This window comes from Diplotaxodon limnothrissa, linkage group LG12, assembly GCF_057381915.1.
Source record: "Diplotaxodon limnothrissa isolate DT_005_m linkage group LG12, D_limnothrissa_male_GT1.1, whole genome shotgun sequence".
Taxonomy (NCBI): Eukaryota; Metazoa; Chordata; class Actinopteri; order Cichliformes; family Cichlidae; genus Diplotaxodon; species Diplotaxodon limnothrissa.
The window spans coordinates 15,814,160-15,832,223 of NC_140607.1; the positions used below are offsets into that span (position 1 = coordinate 15,814,160).

The 18,064-nt window shown below is 43.2% G+C and overlaps 1 protein-coding gene across 1 annotated transcript in view; it reads left to right on the top strand.

The window, feature by feature from the left end:
* adgra2 (adhesion G protein-coupled receptor A2) overlaps nucleotides 1–16,070 on the top strand; it is a 38,263-nt gene extending 22,193 nt beyond the window's left edge. Inside the window, exons 3-19 of the mRNA XM_085368083.1 lie at nucleotides 7,528–7,599; nucleotides 8,543–8,614; nucleotides 8,714–8,785; nucleotides 9,433–9,596; nucleotides 9,999–10,212; nucleotides 10,384–10,548; nucleotides 10,651–10,849; nucleotides 10,954–11,103; nucleotides 11,186–11,347; nucleotides 11,603–11,803; nucleotides 11,965–12,154; nucleotides 12,810–13,018; nucleotides 13,096–13,220; nucleotides 13,304–13,427; nucleotides 13,507–13,655; nucleotides 14,234–14,323; nucleotides 14,460–16,070. Of these exons, the coding sequence (XP_085224209.1) occupies nucleotides 7,528–7,599; nucleotides 8,543–8,614; nucleotides 8,714–8,785; nucleotides 9,433–9,596; nucleotides 9,999–10,212; nucleotides 10,384–10,548; nucleotides 10,651–10,849; nucleotides 10,954–11,103; nucleotides 11,186–11,347; nucleotides 11,603–11,803; nucleotides 11,965–12,154; nucleotides 12,810–13,018; nucleotides 13,096–13,220; nucleotides 13,304–13,427; nucleotides 13,507–13,655; nucleotides 14,234–14,323; nucleotides 14,460–15,873 (3,772 nt within the window). The 3' untranslated portion in view covers nucleotides 15,874–16,070. The remainder of the gene's footprint in view (nucleotides 1–7,527; nucleotides 7,600–8,542; nucleotides 8,615–8,713; nucleotides 8,786–9,432; nucleotides 9,597–9,998; nucleotides 10,213–10,383; nucleotides 10,549–10,650; nucleotides 10,850–10,953; nucleotides 11,104–11,185; nucleotides 11,348–11,602; nucleotides 11,804–11,964; nucleotides 12,155–12,809; nucleotides 13,019–13,095; nucleotides 13,221–13,303; nucleotides 13,428–13,506; nucleotides 13,656–14,233; nucleotides 14,324–14,459) is intronic.
* The last annotated feature ends 1,994 nt before the right edge of the window (nucleotides 16,071–18,064 follow it).

The following is an 18,064-nucleotide window of genomic DNA, read 5'->3' on the forward strand; positions in this document are numbered from 1 at the left end:
ACACACTCACTTCCACACGCTCACAGCATACTTCTATTCAGAGCTGAATGCAGTCTGATCTGCTGTTATTAAACGGAGAATTCAGCTCCAGAGTAGAACACCCTCCTCCAGGCCTGGACAAGGCCGTGCAGCAATCTACACAGTTAGCCCTTTCATTGGGACAAACCTCCTCAAAGCCACTATTGCCTTCATAACCTGCCAAGCCACCCAAGTGCAGAGGAGCAATTTAGGATTGTTTGTTTTTTGCCCTCTTACTAGACTACTGTGTTTTTGTAGGTCTTTTAAACAGGCTTGCCATCCAATGGCTACATTTGGATCTTGGAATACTTCATTTCTTTCCAGCTCTTTGGATGAACACACTGGTTAAATCATGCCTCGCCTCTGTGGCGGTGGTTGCTATGCGCAAAATAAGTCACTTTCATACACACCGTCAGACCTCTGCTCGTGTACTTGCGCACCTTTTGAGTACCTCTACCGCTATGCACACCCTTTCTGATGGAAGTTTTCACTGGCAACCCCACTAATGAGCCGGGACCTTTATGAGTTGTGGACAGATCCCAGCAGCCTGTCCTGCACTGATTTGAGGCAATGTAATGAGAATAATGAGCAACGAGGGCCGAGGCAGTCTGGCTCCTTTCCAAATGGGCCCCACTGCACCATGGGACACAGGACAGGCAGGCAGGGCACAAGGGGCCCTCATTACTAAGGCTTGTTACCCTACAGCGAGAGAGGGAGCAGGGAGGGAGAGCAGAGGGCAACGATGATGATGGATGAGGGAGCAGCAGGGTGTTTGTAGTGGACAGGTCTGAAAGGCAGGAGTGAGGCTTGTGGTTAGGAGGCTCTAGGTGTTGGCAGCGTGACCGTTTTTGTCAACAAGAGAGGCTGAGATGATCTCTACAGTGGGAATCTTTTAAACACTGCGCTTCTTTGGACTCATTGGAGTAAGCACATAAAACATCACATAAGACAACCAAACACTTCTTGTAGACTCAACTTAGTTTAAGTGTAGAAAATAAGGAGGTGCTTGAGATTTATGCTGATAATGCAACAAAATTAAGGGAAGCCTGAAATTAAACCTTGGGCTGGAACACTGTTTCTTAAAAATGTCTGCATGAGAAAACATGCACAGTTATAGTGTTATGATTATGTGCAGGCCTAGGCCAATTCATATATGTTTGGCTTGATAGTATCTGTTCCGCAAAAGCAGAGGCAGACCATTCATTCACTCTTTGCCTGAAATCTCTCCGAAACCAACCTTGAAATCGCCTCTGCCATTCTGAGCGGTAGGGGTTAGGACGGAGTCCAACTTAAACAACTTTACCATCTGACATGAGGGACGCGGAGCCAAGATGGCTAAAGATGGTATGGTGGTGAGAGAGAGGGAAAGGGTAGATGAAGAAGGGAGAGGGAGGGAGCAAGGGTGAGAAAGAAAGCACACTCCTGCAGTTTGTCTTGTATAAATCTGAGGCCGTTTTCCTTAGCAGGAGATTTCCACACAAGCTGAGCAAATTACCTTGATGAGTGGGAACAAAGAAGAGGTGTGCCACACTGTAACACTTAAAAACAGTGGCCAACGTGTAGGCATGGCGAGATGGCAAGGAGCCCCTCTGTCTAGACTGGCCTGACTAAAAGAAAGGCTCAGATTGTACCAGCCCACTCTGGAGAGCGCTAAGGACAGCTGCTGTGATTGCACAGGGGAGTCTTGTTTCCCCCTTCACGGAAAAATGAACATTTGTTTTGGTGCATTTTTCCCGCACATGCCACTGGGTGGCTCCCGGTTAGGCAACAGTCACCTAATGAGAGTGCATGACCCATTAAGGGGTGGAGTGGGTGAGGAAGGGGTTAAGCGTGGTGGAGAGTGGAAACACAAAGGGGGTGCTGCAGGAGTTGATAGACTCCAGATGTGTCTTTCAGATAAACTGGAGGAACGGGTGTGTTTGTATTGCAAGCTTAGCCCAGTCATGGCTCTGGGAGTTTATTGAAACAGCGAGTAAACCCCCTCATAAGCCCATTACCAAATCATATGCTTTATATGCCAGTAACTCACTCTCACACACTCTTTCGGCAAACTCGATATGGTTTCAAGGGCATTTTCCTCAGGAGGAACTTGAGCTTTCTCTAGACCTTCTTCCCCCCCCCCCAGCTTCCTTTTCTGCTTTATTTTTGCATCTCCCTTCTCCGAGCCCACTCGGGCTCTTGCTGTTCCTCACCTTTTACACTCTCTGCATGCTGCAGTCCACCTACTGGCTGAAAATTCACTCGCGGACACGAGCCACTCTTTTCATTGACAACCTGAACAAAAGGCACTTGTCCCTGCTGATTTCTCAGCTGCAAATTGTTACAACTATATTTTTACTTAACTTTCTAATAAAGACTGAATGACCCAGATGAAATGAAAATAAAATGTTCTTAGCATTTTTTTTCACTGTATGTTCAAATCTATCTGATCTGATCTGACTTTTATTGTTTTTGATTATTTGCATTCTGGTAGGTCTCGTGAAAATCTGCCAAAAATGGGCACGGCACTCTTCTCTATGCCGCTCCTAAAGCCAGACCTGGAGTCAATCACGATCCGTGGTTTCAGAGTTTTCCTTGGCAGAATAATCTTCATCTCTTCTTGCTGCAGATTATAGGAACATATAACCAAGCTAGGAAATTTTACACTTCAAATAAAAGTGTGTTGCTATTTCTGCACATCCCACTAACAACAGTGCAGTTGGACCCACGGTTTATGTTATGGTCAGTCATGGGCAGAGCTGCGGGCCTCGTGTTTTTGAACCATAGTACGGTCCTGATGCTTGTTGTCCGAAATTGCAAGGAAATATTTTAAACATGTGTCCTGCAGCAGCGCTACTGACAGAAAATCATAGAAAATGTGTATTATGTGTGTAAGGTTTCTTGGCTGTGCTAGAATAAATGCTTTCCAGATGGCAAATAGCTGATCAGGTATATCCAATCTGAGAGGAACCAGAAAAAAATTAAATAAATAATCTAGGGACGGGGCAGCAAAGCAGGAAATTAGTAGAAAAACAAGAGCTCAGCAGATCCTGGTTTCCTGTTTTAGGGGGAAAGCAAGAGCACGTTGGGGTCGGTAGTTACAGAGCCCCATTGTGAGCAAGTGTGTTGTGGAGTAGGGGGGTGGGGTGTACAGGGACCATACGCAGGGCCGTATTTTTCTTCTTATTACTGAATCCTTTAACCCACCTGCCCCTCCCGACAAAGGAAAACTACCTAGTTAAAAAAAAAGAGAGAGAGAGAGAAAGGAAACTGTAAAAATAAACGAGCAAAGGCCTCTGCTAGACCCGCCAACCAGACAGGAAATGACACGCGGCACAAAAATGGTCTCCGCTGACCTCTTTCAGGAACCAAGGTGGCAGTTAACACCCCCTCGCTTTTTTTCCATCATACCTTCAGACATGTTTGTTTCTGTCTTTTTTCCTTTATTGAGTCGTATACAGAGAAAACTGCAATTAAAGTATAGAAATCACGCCGCAACCCACTGACTTTCCATTAAAAAAAAACTTTTAAAAAAAACTCCAGCAACAGGAAATTCTTAATTCCAGTCTGGTGATAATGAGTGGCCATTCCCCCGGCTTCCGTCATTTTCCCAGCTCCCTCCAGGGCTGGAGCCTAAACAATGTCAGCACTCCAGTTGCTGCTGCTGTGCTCCTGATAATGGAGCACTCCATGTCTGGAGCGCTTTACAGACCATGTCTTCATTATTACCCTCTCGCTGCCCTACAAGCACGTCGCTCCTCTCCAGTCTGCATGGGGCCCAGGCGCTCATCCCCTGTATCCAACAGAGCAATGACTCTTCAGAATGGCAGAGGACCAGTCCCATTGATCAGGAGGAGTTTTGGGGGGGGGCATTCTTAATGGCTGCCTCTGGTGTTAGGCCCAGCGGCGGCAGACAATGGCCCCTTTTGGATTTGGGAGCGAGCTTGAGTTTGTCACCGTCTAATCATACGCGCCACATGTAGCATAGGGGATGAAGCACTGCACTCAGAAGGTTACAAAGCATAACTCAAAAAGAAAGGTCGTAGTGACTGTAACAATGTGTCGCCATCAATCAGCTCATCGAGCTTTTGGAAGAAATAGATGCTGCTCCTGAGGAGGATGTTGAAAAACTAAAATAATAGCTACAATTTAAACTTTAGACGTTAAAATTGTTGATATTTTCATGGTCTGCAAGCATGAGGCTTTGAAGCATTCATTGTCTCTGCTGTTATCCTCTTCCTTGGTGACAGCTGTTTTCATCAGTGTCGAGGTCACTGAGCTGTGAAGCTGCTGTAAGATGGGGCGCTGGCTACTCCAGAGGGCACGCACACAAGTCATCGCCTGAGTGTGAAGCCTGCTACTCTATTTTCAATCTACTGTACTGAAGGTTTTAAATAGCGCTGGAAACAAATCGGACACTGTGAGCCAGTGGTAAGAGGCGGCTCCAGACATTCAGCTGGGATTGTGCCGGCGAAGTGCTTGGACAGTGCTTCAGTTCCTGTTTTCCTTCACGTTTACCAGCCTGGTGATAAGAGAAGGGATCAGAGGCAGCGGTGTGTTAATAATCAGGTCAGAGCCTTGAGCCAGACAGGAAATGCACATTGGCTTGATGCAGTTGGGATAAGATTCCTCTTGAGAAACATGAAATCCACATTGGCACAGTCACTATATAGTTCTGGCTTCATTCATTCGCTTGAATGATACATTTTGCTCCTGTGTTTAAGATTTAAGACTTCCAAACCAGCAAATCAGAGAAAATAAAAGTACTGACTTGATAAAGGAGAACTAAATTATTTTCACAAGGGTCAATTTCATAACTTTCCCACATATAGCATCTGTGTTTGAATCGAAATTTAACTACCTATCAAAAACAGCACCCAAATATTTACATATCAGTGCACTGCAGCGACCGGCTCACCTTTAATAGCACATGTTGCAGGGACAGAAGGAAGTGGCCTCCTCCAAAAATCAACAAACGCTTCTTTGGTTTGGTTTGGTATCCAGGCACAAATTTGAACTCAGTCTAATGTCCTGTGAGAACAGCACGGCTAACATGTTTGTGTACTTGTGTAAGTCTATTTGGATTTATGTCATGTTTGTGTCATTCTAGTATCATCTGTTGATTTTTGATTTTTTTTAGGTGTTTTTTTCCACCAGACAATATAACAGAAGATAACACACCAGAAGAAATGAGTTAATTTAGTTGTTCTGTGCAGTACATTACATTTATTAAGAAGCTAATTAAAATTAGCCATTATATTTTTCTCGAGATCTTTAGTTTGCTGATCTGAGGAGATTTAAGCAGGAGATTTTTACAATATAAAGGAAAAGAAATAATGCACTGTCTTAATAATAAATGTGTTGTGTAGATCATATGAGCAGTGTTATAGTAAACATTACCTCCATCTGCAAGAAGGAGGTGACAAAAACAAGCATTTAAAGACAAGCCTTGAAACTGACACTTCTATCTAGCAACTGAATCCCAGCTTACAGCGACTCTGTGGCACTTTTGTGTTAGCATTTTAATCCAGCTGTAAGAGCACGTTTGGTAACACAGCAAAGTGTGTGGCTGTGCGCACGTGGAGCATGTGTGTGTCAAAGGGACAGACAGGGAGGGAGCGAGACAGATCTCAGGGAGAGGAAGTAGTGGGCAGTGCCGCGTCTTTCATCGCTGCACTAATGAGCCCCGTGACACACAGACTGGAAACAGCAGTATTGTTCTTCCCCTGCCTGGGTCAACAAATTCTATAAAGCTAATGTCCCCCAGAAACACATGTATATTCAGAGTGAGACGCAGTACCACAAAGATTGCTATTTTATATTGTGACAGACTCACAATATAGTCCGGAGACACACACAAACACACACACAGATACTGAAAAGTGTAGCTGTTCTCTGTCAAACACCCAGATTGCTCTTTGATTTGATTGGTGATATGCTTTTTTTTACTGCTTATTTAGAATCACAGAGGTGGAAATATCTCCGATTTTTAAAAAGCTGTGAAATTGTTGCAAATGTTCTGACTGACAAGCTGGCACAAACTCAAAGATCTGAACCGAGCAAACTTTAGCCTGTTGGTCTGGGGCCAGTTTTTTTTTTTTTTTGCTCCATCGTTTCAACCAGTCTCCTGTTTCGAATCTAAATATGAGTGATGGCTTAGAAGGACCAATAGTTAATAGTTAATTCTTATTGTTTGCACTGAAGCACCGCAGCAAATTCCTAATGTTGTAAACCTCAACATCTGGCAATAAACCCATTCTGATTCTGATTCTGATTCTGATTCTGATTCTGATAGCAACACCCCCTGATCTTTTTGAGCATGTCTCAGCCACACCGCAGTGTAATTTCTTTGCTCGAAGCATTTTCTACAACAATTTTCCCGCCGTAGCTTACCCAGAAAAGTTCATCTCTTGGAAAGCAGACAAAACAGTGGTTAAGAGACGCCTGAGGTGATGTGAAGCAGCGTGGTTGACAACTGCCGTGGAAGATAATGTTTTGTGGAAAACAAAAAGGACCAAAAGGTCCTCTGAGGTCTAACATAACATCGAAGTCTTTGTTAAAAAGAGAAATCGAGAAAAACGCAGCTGCTGCACTGATGCTCCTGTAAGGAAATCTGACTCTGCGACTGCTCTGATGAGAGCAGAACTATTTCATGCTATAGGAACGTGGATAACATGTGCTGTTCATAACCATCCGTCTCCCGACCTCATTTAGCCTTGCTATTCTCACCTGGCCAAAAAAAAGGTTCAAAATCTAATCTACAGCAGCTGATGTAGATGGGAGTATCTAGCTAAAGTCTTTAAGACTGGAGTGTGGGTGTAGAAGTGGAACAGGGTGGAGAAGTGCAGCGGATAGTATGAAATTAAATCTTCAAAGAAAATTATTATTTATGGTTTGAATTGGGTAAAGCTTATTGCGGGAAGGACAGTTTTGGAAAAAAAAGAATAAATAAATAAATAAATAAATAACAGAACTTAGTGTTAATAGTTTCAGATTCCACAAGTGTTTTATGTGGTTGAATATCTCGCTAGTCTCAAGCCCAGGAGGCAGTTCGGATAATATTTCCTATTTGTTTGCACAAATATCCTGCTGTGGCTCGCTGGACGAGCCAGGTTTAGGATGTGTGTCCCTGCTCCCATTCATTTAAACCTAACAGCGTCTTCTTTCAATGGTAAATGGTGATACCATGCTTGTGACTATTACTACACAAAATCCCTTAAAATGCTGCTGTTATTTTTAAACTTTCTTCTCTGAAAGGGTTAATTAATCAAGCTAGAGCCTTACAACTTTGTGCCCCTTGAGGACTCATTTTATTACAATGACATACCGGGTTAGCTGCTTCCCTTGATCCAAGTTTATGCTAAGCTCAGTGAATTAGCTCCAGCTACATATTGATTACAAATATATGATTGCAGTACCAATCTAAACATTGCAACTCTCAGTGAGAATACAAAAATGAAAGTTTGCAGTCCTCTTGTTAATGTGTCAGTATAGTCCTTGCGTGCACCTAACATTTTCTCTTTCCCCCAGGGACCTCAAGCACAACTTAATCAGCACCATCATGCCTGGAGCCTTCCAAAGCCTCTCTGAGCTTCGGAAACTGTAAGTAGATATTAAGATGACCCACATTTCACTCGGGTTCACAACTCAATAAACACAGAGAGTTTAATCCTAAGGTTTAGCATAAGATGGACGGAGGTTAGTTTGTTGCCCAGATTGGCAGTAGTCAGGAGAAAACCCACATATATATTTTTTTGGAAGCTCACAGATGTCATATGTCATATCAGGTTCATGGTGTTATTGTCACCATAAAAGCTTCCTTTCCTAAATGTTTCTGCAGAGGGGACACTGGGATGTCATCTGTGAGCCCCGCTTCAAACCTCAGGGCTCCTCACACGCAATTGAATGTGACAAGGCGGCTGTTTGAGGCCGCTTGCTGCTCACTCATTGTGTTTTTGGACACCGAGGTCTGGTTGCAGCGTGGGTCCAAAGAGGCTCCTCGGCGCAGCGCCGCATGACTCCCTTTCCCTCCTCCCCCTTCTTGTGTTTTCCCTGCAAGGTCTGGGGCTTCTCAAAACAAACAGATAGAGATAAACACATGCTCTGGACAGCTCTCTGCTGGGTAGTGTCAGAGGTACAACAGAGCAGATCCCTCTCTGACTGCAGATATACATCACACTCAGAGGTGGACAGCAGAACTGGGGCCCTGCTTTTACCCCAATGATGATAAACTCGTACTTGGGTCCCTTTGTGTCCTGATAAGGAGAAGTAGCCAGAACTGTTGGAACCCTTCTTTAACTTCCCAAATATTAAAATATATAATGTTCTGACTACAGTTGAATACAGCTACTTAATTTTTAAAGACATGAAAGGAGATCCTATACAAGTTATTGCATATGTTTCTTAGACAAATGACATTTCACATCAGTAAAGCAATGCGGCCACTGAAAGAGTCAAGACACCACAATCTGGTGCTGAGTGATTGAGAAAAGGCCTCTTAATTTGAAAATAACTGACCACATTCTTTTGTCTTTTACACTTTTAGTGACCTTTCCAACAACCGCATTGGCTGCCTGACTGCAGACATGTTCCAGGGGCTGACCAATCTTACTAAACTGTAAGAGGCAGATGAATTGATTCGATTAAAAAAAGTCCTCTATGAGTTACAGCAAAGCTATGAAGTTACACTGTTCATATCTAATTTGTGTTCTGTTAGGAACCTCTCTGGCAACATCATATCAACCATGAATCCAGGGGTGTTTGAAGAGTTGCCGTCCCTCAAGCTAGTGTGAGTATTAAACTCTGTCGGCCTTTCGTTCCCCCGAGGTTACCCTCACGGCATACCAGTCCATAGTTTAACAAAATATTTTTGGACATCCTAGACAAAGATAACATTTATTTTCAATTAATATTTATTTTCCCGTGTGTATGCCAACCGTGTTTCACAGTGAAGCCTGTGTCAAAGCTCAAATAATCAAAGAGGATTTATTTGACATGTATTTATTTTAATTTGGATATTTTTGTCTATACTGTGCATGCTTTTTTTTAAAAAAAAAACTGAAAGCATATCATTTATGCTACCGTAAAGAAACATTGAAGTTTATCTACAAACATTTCAAAACTGAACCACAGACTGTATATAAAAGATGGACATGGGCATGAGATATTTGTGAAGTGGCTGTTTTTAACCCGTGTGTTTGTTATTTTGTCATCTTGTGTTTGTGGAGTCAAAATGGACCATATTAGGAGAAGAGAGTGAACTTGCTAGCTTAGCAAGCAAAGTGCAAAACACAGATATGGATACGTGCTAATTAGTGCTAACATTCAAATTAAATAGTATTAGAATAATGTTAGAATTTAACTCATCAAAATTGGAGCACAAAGTTCTTTGATGGTCTGTTAGTACTATTTACAATACATTGGTTCTCTCTTCAGGAACTTCAACTCAGACTACCTAACATGTGACTGCGAGCTGCAATGGGTCCCGAACTTCTTTCGCGGCAGTCCAGCACGGCTAGGGGAAGAAACCCTGTGTGCCTACCCCATGAGCCTGAGGGGAAAGCCCCTGCGTGGACTAAGGGAAGGCCATCTGAGCTGTGGTAAGAGCCTGGCAGCAGTGAGGCATATGAATGAGGCGGTTCACCACTTTATTTCAGAGAATGTTGCACTGTGAATGATAGCAACAGTTCACTCATTATGAAGTTCAAGCTCATCTCAGCTATTTCAAGGATTAACCGACCAAAAAAGGGTTGAACAAAATCAATCCCCGCTGCTCTGCGGGGACATATTTCCAAAAGGCTCAGTGAGTTGTGTTGACAGCTAATCCTGTGGGTTGAATTTACCAATTGCTGCAGTCTGCATCCAGTCTGCTCTAGAACGGCAGACTCATAATAGCTTCTGTGGAAAAATGTAGCTGAGGCTTGGTAATGAGAGAGCAGCACAAGCAGTTCCGAGCGATGTGTAACCTTCACATCTGCATCTTTTCCCACCGTGTTGCTCAGATGGTCCTCTGGAGCTGCACACCATGTCACTGCTGCCGTCTCAGCGTCAGGTGGTCTTCAAAGGCGATCGGCTGCCCTTCCACTGCGCTGCTGCCTTGGTGGACAAGATGACCACTTTACACTGGCGTCACAATGGTCAGCCGGTGACCACTGATCCAGAAATGGGTGTCCAGCTGGAGAGCAGTGTCGTGCATGACTGCACCTTTATCACCAGGTGTGGTAAATAGAGCAACGCAGACAGAGTAGTAGTAGATCAGATGAGTTGTTTTCGTTTTAGTGCAAAGACAGTCCTGAGTAAAAAAAAAAAAAGGGAGAGGCTTTATTAGTTACAATACTATGTGTTAACGATGTGTTATAATGAGCTGTCGCTATCATCTTTATCCAGTGAGCTTATTCTATACGATGTGCATGTGGAGGCCAGTGGAGAGTGGGAGTGTGTGGTTTCTACTGGGAGGGGCAACAAGTCTCTCACCGTTGAGATAGTGGTACTGGAGAACAGTGCCTCCTTCTGTCCAGAAGATAAAGTTGTCAACAACCGTGGGGAGTTCAGGTCAGTTAAAGCTTTAAATATATCCTGTATATTATAATATGGAACATACGATATTAAAAAAAAGATTCAGCGTTGCCATTATTCTCTGGCATTTATCCACAGGTGGCCAAGAACTCTGGCAGGAATTACCTCCCACCAGTACTGCCTGCAGCTGCGTTACCCTTCCCTTTCTGTTGAGGGGGGCATGGAGCAGAAAAAAGCCTCTCGCTATTGTGACCGTACTGGAAAATGGGAGGATGGCGACTACTCAAACTGTCACTACACCAACGGCATCACACGTGTCTTGCATACCTTCATCCTGGTCAGTCGCAGCGCTGTCACCGCCGTAGTATGTTGGTTCAATAAACATTCGCAGCATGACGTGACTCCTTATGTCCTCACCATATTTCCGCTCTTGCTTTTCAGAGGCCCATCAATGCATCCAATGTTGTCACAGTGGCACATCAAGTTCGCACATACACCCTGGAGGCTGCTGGTTTTACTGACTCGGTCGATGTACTGTACATGGCGCAAATTATGGAGAAGTTTATGGAATATGTGACACAGATAAAAGAGGTGAGGGCACTTTAAGTAAATGTAGTAATATATTCTCTAGAGTTCCTTATTAAATCTCCTTTTAAATTTCCCTGTGCTCCAGTTGTTGGCGGTGATGGTGGAGATGGGCAGTAACCTGATGCAGGTGGATGAACAGATTCTCGCTCTGGCCCAGAGAGAGAAGAGAGCCTGTAGTTCTATAGTCAACTCCCTTGAGACATTGGCTTGGTCTCAGCTACACAGTAATGCTAAAGAATTTTCCATGGTGGGAACTATTAACTGTTTTTTATATATTTATCATGTGATTTTCAACAGAGCATGCTTGCTGTGAAACCTGTGAAATCTTTCTATAGTTCATTCATGCAGTAGGAAATGCATGTGTGTGTGATTTAGAAGAGCGGTGCATGTCTTTAATCATATTTCTGTGTGAAATTGTCTGTGTAATGCAACAAAACCCATAGTAATGTTTAAATGAAAGTGTCAGGGTGTTTACCTTGCCTGGGTGACTTCATGTTTACAGATGTCTAAGAACATTGTGATGGAAGCCCATCTAATTCAACCTGCCCACTTCACTGGGATAACTTGTACTGCGCATCAGCAGCGTGAGGTGTCAGTGGGCAACCTGGGAATGGAAACGTCAGAGTCTGGCCATGAACAGCAGCTTCGCGTCCACTGTAGCACTGGTGCCCATAACACCTCTCTCAACAATTTTTTCCTAAAGGTGAGGCTTATGTATGCCTTCTTGCATCCGCCTGTTCTGTCTACTTCATTAATAACCACATCATATAGACACGGACAGTTTAGGTTTAATGAAGGATTTTGATACAATCAACATTTGCAGTTTGGCTTCTTGTGTGACTTACACCTTTTTTAATTCTCCAGAATTCTGTAGCCTTGGCCTCGGTGACTCTTCCAGCTAATCTGTTTGCTTCGGATGCTGCAGCAGACTGTAAACTGCAGTTTGTAGCCTTTCGAACAGGCAGCTTTTTTCCTTTGACTGGGAACTCGAGCACCACTACTGAACACTCCCGCAGACGCACTGTCAACAGCCCTGTAGTCTTTGTAGGCCTAGGTAAGGAAACCTTTAGTATATTAAAGAGACTCCTTTTATTTATTTATTTATTTATTTATTTATTTATTTATTTATTTATGCATATTTAAAGTTAATGTTTTAATGTTAAAATCATGGGTGTTTGGATGCTCTGTATGCTTAGGCATCATAATAAAACACATTAGTGTAATTCTTCTGTTCTGTGACAGCTACAAACATCATAATTATGCTTCAGGATGAACAAAGAACGAACCACTTTGCGCTTATTTGAATTAATTAAATATGAAAAATCCCTTGCAGTCAAATGGGACAGTTGCTTTCTTCACCAAACGTAACCCGGGTATAATTTTTACAGATCCGATACTGTGTGAAACTCAGTATAATGAAAGGCTACTTTGTCTGAACCACTGCACCAGAAAAACCTTGGGACTGTTCTTTGTTCGTTGCTTGTTTTTGCCTTGGCAGGTTTTTCTCTCTCTTTGCCAAGAGTCATTTTGCAAATTGTAGCGACCAATCATGAAATATAAACAAAGCCTTCAATCCATTTCTTTGCACTTATACCCCAGTTTATGTAATTGTTTTTACAAAAACAACCAGGTGGAAAGTAGAATGCATTGGGTATTCTATTCAGTAAACAGTAGGTTTTTAGTTATTTATTAATTTCATTCTGTGACAGATGGTTGCAGCATGCAGAACAATTCAGACCCCATCTGGGTGTCACTCCGCCACTTGTCTCCTGGTACCGATGCCGTGGCAGCCCATTGGAGCCTTAAGGGACCGGAGAAGCAGGGAAGCTGGAGTCAGGAGGGCTGCCAGTTGGTCCGCAGTGACAGCAACACCTCCACCATGCGCTGCTCTCTGCTTAGCAACTATGCCGTTCTGCAGGTAGGCTCAAAAATGTAATGATTCATCCAAGATCACCGTGGCTAAATGAGAGTTAACTTGACTTCTGTGGTTTCTAGGAGGTACCTGACTTCCCTAGCTCCCCACTGACTGTGAGGGTGCTCCATCCAGTGGTCTATGCCTGCACTGCAGTTCTGCTCCTTTGCCTCTTTACTATCATCATTACACACATACTGCACCACAGGTACTGTAGTGTATTTGCAATTTCTCGCTACTATTTATTTATTTTTTGCTTCATTATCTAATTAGCTTACTCTTCTCCCATAGTTCAATATGCATATCAAGAAAAAGTTGGCACACATTGCTGAATACCTGCTTCCACATTGCAATGACAACAGCGATATACGCAGGCGGCATAAGCTTAACAAGCTATCCAGTCGTTTGCCAAGCAGTAAGTTTTGAATTTCAAGTATTGCATTTTTTTAGAGGAATTTAAGATTGATGTCTGATCTGACAACATTACATGACAGGTTGGCATTGCCTTGCATTACTCCTCGCTGTCAACCCTGCTGTGGATTGGAGTCAGCGCCAGGGTGATTTACAAAGAGGCTGTGTGGAGAATGCCCCGGCAACCAGATGGAGAATCTCCTGTTCCGCCTACGCAACGACCTATGCTCAGGTCAGTGAACAAGATTCAACTCACCTTCGCCCACTTCCTTTACTGTGAGATTATTGTTTGTTGTCAATAAGGTTTATATTTTGGGCAGATGCTGTAATTCTTGTGTGTGACCACCCAAAGTGTGCACGATCAAAGGTGGTTATTGTGCCCAATGGCTAAGGGGAGGGGGAGGGGGGAAAGGGGCATGAGACCACCATAAGAGAATGAGTGGGAGTTGTCATGAATCTGAGCATATCTATCATATCCAGTATTCCCGATTTTCTTCTCTTCCTGCTTTTCTGTTCCTGTGATCTAGAGGTTGTGCTCATACTACACTGTGCCTCTGACCTCCAGCCACCATTTGTTGCCTATTCAGCCACATTAGATGAGAACATAGATTCTGGTGTCTGTGCTGACCCATGTAACACTGTGCCTACTAAGACAGCCAAAGATCATAAAGCCCTGCACATGATAGAGAGCCAGGAATACATTAAAACACCAAAAGGAAAAGAAAAAAGATCATGGCAGCCGAAGGTCAAACATGCACAAGAATCGCTTTTTATCGCATGAGTTTGATATGTGTCTCTCTGTTATTCAAGGTTCTATTTGATAGCTGATGGTGTTCCTCTCATCATTTGTGGGATCACAGCAGCTGTCAATGTTAACGACTATGGAGACAACAGCCCTTAGTAAGTGCCTCTCTTTTTATCCTTGAGCCATTTGGCCCTTGACTTTGTGTTGTTTGGATTGCTGCTGAAGCGAATGACACACAAAGATGTCCTTGTTTTGTGCTGACTCTCCTGCAATCTTTTCTGCCTCTTGCAGCTGCTGGCTGGTCCGGCGCTCCAGCCTGGGGTCTTTCTTTGTCCCCGCTGGCCTGGTGGTGTTGGTGACCTGGATCTATTTCCTGTGCACTGTTTTTCGCTTGAGGCGCCGTGGGGCCAAAGAATGCACAGGAACCACTCTGTCTTCTCCTGTGACCGAGAGCCATCCTGCGCTCGCAGGAAGTACCAGCCTGCTCTCCACAGACTCAGTGACTGGACCTGTACACCCTGTTATGTCTCCAGAGGATCAGTATTCGCTCAAGACACAGTTCTCTGTGCTGGTGGCCACCCACTTCCTGTTTGTGGCTCTGTGGTGTTGTGCAGCCATGGCAGTGTGGCTTACAGGTCACACTAGCTTGTTGTTTAGCTGTCTCTATGGGATAGTCGCAACAGTTTTGGGGGGTTTTCTGGTGGTGCACCACTGCTTCCGGCGACAAGATGTCCAGACCTCTTGGCTGGCTTGTTGCCCAGGCTATCAACGCCCTCATCCCATGTCTACCTACACCCATACCTGCACTACTGGGAGTGGGGTCCAGACCTCTGAACAGGGATCCCAGCTTTTTATCAACTGCCATCCACCTGGTGACTCTCATAATTCCTCATCAGCTAGGTCGTCATCCACACCAAGTGGGATCAGCAGCGTGGGCCCAGGGCCTTGCAAGCTCACCAACCTGCTGCAGGCGACACAAGACAATTCAAACGGCACTTCACGTGCTCCTACGGGCAACAACACTAGCACCAGTACTGACAACATCACCAAGCCTACAAACAATGTTCTGCCCACCATTAACTCTGCAGCCCCAGGACAGCCCCAGAGAAGGAAAGCGAGCAGCAGAACTAAACAAGGCAGTAGTCAATACTATCATCGGGGCGAGGGCAGAGGTCACTATCGTCTCAAAGCTCTAAGGGCTGCTGGAGGTGGGGGCAGTCTTGGAGCTTTAGGGCCCATAGGTTTAGACCACCTCAGTTCATCGCATGCTGTTTACAAACAAGCCACAAGTGAGAATGGCAGCATTCACCACAGTCTGTCAGAGAACCAGGCCAGCGTGCTGACAAACGGGAAGCGAGTGGGAGAATCAGTAGCTACGAGCCCCTCGGAGGGAAGCGATGGAGGCAGCAGCGGGAGTCGCAAACCATTCCCCCTGCTGCCATCGATGGCCAGCCGAGTGGCCATGCAAAACGCTCAGAGGCGATGTGCCAGCAGAGACAATTTAAAAGTCGCAGCTTCTGCGGAAACAAAGCGCTGCTCCTACCCTCTGAACGGCGACACCGCCACTGTGCCGGGGGCCGCTGGCCAAAATGGCAACCTGAAAAACTCTGTGCTGGAACTAGAGCAGGACATGAGTGGCACAGACCAATCACAGAGCTCTGTTGGAATGAAGAGTGGTTTGTGGAAAAGTGAAACCACGGTGTAAATTATGCTTACATGTGAACAACTATGCATGTCCTTAATGAACTCTTGAATGACTGGGTTATGTTTCAACGGTCTCTTAATAATTATCTAATTTAAGATATAATATCATGAAGGCATCCAGGACCCTAAACTGGTACTTTTGCCTCAGTAGCGTTGAGAGAGTTTGCTGTGAAATGATTTAAAAAATAAAAAAATACTAAGGCAGGTGTTTTTATTGTCATTTTCAAAAATAAGATACACATTTATCTTATAAAAAAAATGTACAAGTCATTTCTAAAATTGGCATATGATGTTGATTTTAGATGTCTAATGAAAGCTTTAATATTTTAATTGTGATTTTTCTATGCATATCAACTATAGCATGAAATGGTTTATGAGATGGGCCATTTCCAAAGTCAAGCTATATGCATTTAATCCGTGGAAAAACTTTCACCCTTATGTGCGCTTCGAATAACTGGTTGTGTTACTCATGTATGCACTTCTATGTTGTCTGCAAGTTTATGCTTCAGTGTGTGTGTGCGTGTGTGTGTGTGTGTGTGTGGTTGTGTGTGTGCGCGCTCACTCAACAGAAGAGGATTTGCGTGAGTGTGGCTGTACAGAATCTCAGAGTGAAATAAAAAGGCTATGCGAAACTTTTAAATATAAAAAAATGTTTCCTTTTCATTTCTATGTACTCCTATCAGCACTGCTGGAGCTTCTCTTGTGTGATAAATTCACAATATACCCACTCAGACCTTGTCTGATCTAATACCTGAATGACTGCCCCCTCCTGGATAGCAGAGGAACCTGGATTGAGATTTCCTTTAAGCTGTATTTAGCAGGTTTTTGATTGTGGAGGTCGAGCTGTTTGTAATTTAGGGGCCACCGTAGTATTGCCTTGAGTTGACTCACAAATCCAAAGCCATACTTCTGTTTTATGAGCTTTTTAATGCACTTGCAATTCAGGAAATTACATTAACAGGAAATAGTATTTCTGCTACGCACCTCATTGCCACGTTTCTCCATTGTTCTCTGGGCACCACACCCTGTGTTGTTACACTTGTTGCTGTGTCATAATATGCTCTTTCTTTGTCATATTTTATTATATAGGAGTGGTATGATTTTGTTGATTAGAAAGATAGACTTGTCTGGTTCATTTAATATCATGGGCGATAGGTATACATATAATCTTAATGTTGCCTCTCTATCAGTAACTATGCTTTTGTTAACAATTTCCAATTTGCAAGTTGCATGCAAGACAATGTCTTTATTTAAAAGGAAAAATAATCAGGGCACTAAAATATTCTGTTTAATTTCTGATGTATTTTTCTTTGTGCCAAAGAAAAACCTTTATGTTGCTGAAGAATGGAGCCACAGCTGCTTGTTGCTTGATTTCAATAATTCAGATCTTTAATTATTTATAACTGAATGTTGCATTTTGTAAATAACCCAATCGTCTTCATTTACTGAAATATCCAGTGGAGTGTACTCTATTTTGCAATTACACAAGCCTACAAAAACCCAGTATTATTGTGGTCATATGAAATATTGTGTTCTTAATATGATGTTCATTTCATTAAAGGGACATTGCCTGAAAATAATTTGCAATGGCTTAAACTTTGTTGAAAAGGGCCTGGTAGATAAATGAATTCATAGTTACTGTATGATAGGATTTTAGATGCCCTTAGATTTATGTTGCTGTGACGTAATTTCATAAGTCTTACCTGTAACACACTGTTCCCTGTGCTCCCGCAGGCAAAGAACAATGTAAAAAACAAAGTAAGACAAAAGTACATTACATTACTGGTAGTTTTTAAATTAATGACGTAAAAACACAATATTTTTTGTAATTATTTTTTGCTTAATAATAATAGTAATTTAATTAAATTATTAAAAAACATTCGTTTTAGACTTAACAAATAAAAAAAAACATTTGTAAAAATGTGTTGTAAAAATGTTTTTACGTTTTTAAAAATGGCCATTTTCTGTCCCTTACAAGCACGCAATTACCAGCACTGGACTCAGTTCGGTGGTAACTGCTGACCTCTTTCAGTCTTGCATTGCGTTTCCCAGGCTAAACTGATTCCTGGTCAGTGCTTTTCAGCCACGGTTAACGGTCTGTGAGTTATTAAAGCCCTCCTCCTCTGCGATCCAATCGCTAACTCACTTTTTACAAACGACTGAAGAATTGGCCAATCAGAGAGCGATATGTA